The following is a 1757-nucleotide window of genomic DNA, read 5'->3' as shown; positions in this document are numbered from 1 at the left end:
AAATATACTACAAAGTAATTCCTATTTCCTAGTATTAGCATAGGAATGGATATATACATAAATATAAAGAATAAAAAGTGAATATAATAAAGAATAGAATGTTCTTTTAAGAGACCTAGAAAAAGTTTCACTTTATACATTTAACAAAAGTATTTTCTTATGAGATACAACATTAGTTATTTCTAAATAATTTTAAGTAATCAGTATTATTTCATTATTATTACCAATATTACTATTGTCAAATTAATATTTCTCTTTCTTACAGCAGAAATAAAAATAAAAGTCTCATCCACAACGTATAGAGTAATAGATTTGAGATTTGAGATTTCTGGCGGGTTGAAAAAGATGATAAGATTGAGGAAATGATATGATCCAAATTAATCTTTGTCTATCAAAACTTTCAAAAAACTGAATCAATAATTCACACAGAAGTAATTAGCCTGCAAGACCTATCATTATCGCTGTTTGCATGTGTGTTCTTAAGCAGTGACATTTCGCGAGCCCTCCTTTTCTCACGTAACAAACTACTTACTACACAAAAAGGAAAAGGAAAAAACTCGGGCAGCATGCAGTGTTAACACCGTAAATAAAATTAAGGAAGATATTCAGATTATGATCGACACAGGATGATGAAGAAAAAACCAGTTAAAGGAAAGGACGACAATCGACAAGTTTAGAATTTAAGTGGTTTGTTCAAGAGCTTGCTGATGGCAATGGCAATGTTGCACAGCCTGCGGAACATGGCACTCTTGACGGAGAGAACGTCGTCGTCTCCGGGAATGGAAGCGTCGCAGGTGTCGATTGCGGCCACGGCAGCCTTGAGCCAAACCTGTGCGTCGGTGTCGGAACCAACCAACAAAGAAGCAATGGTGTCCTCGAGCTGGCTCTCGGCGTCCAAGATTGTCTCCTTGCAATCAGCCAAACCTTGTTGGACGTCGGGGTCTAGGTTGTCGTCGTCGATCAACATTTTGGTGTCGCTGAGGATGCCGGAAGCGTTTCTGGCAGCAACCCTAAGGGAGATAACAGCCAAGTCCTTGAGGTCTGCGTTAGGGCTTCTTATTGGGTCCGATGAGAGGATTTGAACGCAGAGGTCTCTGCTTGGGGCGATTGTGCATACCTTGTTGATTAGCTTCTTTCCTTTTAGATCCTGTGAGGCTGCTGCCCGGTGTGCCACCACAACCACGAAGAGAACCAACGCCGCCGAGAAGAGTTTTGTAGAGCGTTCCATTTTTTCTTAATGGAAAAGAATGAATGTTTTTCTTCTTCTCAGAATTTAGTTGGTTTCCTGTGTTGTGCACAAACCAGGACGAGGAATGGATAGAGGATGGAGGCAGTGATTTATAGTGGGATACATGTCCGCTGAATTCGTTTTGCTAAAATAAGGATAAGGATTGCTTAGTTATTTTCAATGCAAGTTTAGGTTGATATCTTCGGTCTACCAAAAATATTAACAGCCAACCGTATTTTGCGTTTATGAGGTTCACTCCACACTTTTTTTTGCCATTCGTGTATCTCTACTTTTAGTTAGAACTTCTCAAAGCCTAGTTTTAGGACACAATATTATGGTTACATCCAAATTCCACAAAGACTCAATTATTTAATTTATCATAATTAAAAATAATAATTAATTTAATTCATAGTATAAAAAAATTTATCTTAAGTTTATATATTTTTTAAATTACTTTTGTCATTAATATTTTTTCATTTGATTATTTGTTAATACAATTATGAATATGTTGGTATAAAATAATTAATAC

The 1757-nt window shown here is 36.4% G+C and overlaps 1 protein-coding gene across 1 annotated transcript; it reads right to left on the bottom strand.

Annotated features, from left to right (window-relative positions):
• Nucleotides 1-420: 420 nt before the first annotated feature.
• On the bottom strand, nt 421-1298 carry LOC114405562. Its single transcript, XM_028368033.1, has one exon. The coding sequence runs from the start codon at nt 1226-1228 to the stop codon at nt 674-676; it is 555 nt and encodes a 184-aa protein (XP_028223834.1). The 5' UTR covers nt 1229-1298; the 3' UTR covers nt 421-673.
• Between the last annotated feature and the right edge of the window lie 459 nt (nt 1299-1757).

This window comes from Glycine soja, chromosome 3 (genome assembly GCF_004193775.1).
Source record: "Glycine soja cultivar W05 chromosome 3, ASM419377v2, whole genome shotgun sequence".
NCBI classification, from domain to species: Eukaryota; Viridiplantae; Streptophyta; class Magnoliopsida; order Fabales; family Fabaceae; genus Glycine; species Glycine soja.
The sequence above is the reverse complement of the archived record's forward strand: the minus strand, read 5'-3'. Positions and strand labels throughout refer to the sequence as shown.

Bases quoted from the DNA above. Each gene is read 5' to 3' on its own strand.
- LOC114405562 (XM_028368033.1), bottom strand. From the start codon at position 1,228: ATGGAACGCTCTACAAAACTCTTCTCGGCGGCGTTGGTTCTCTTCGTG.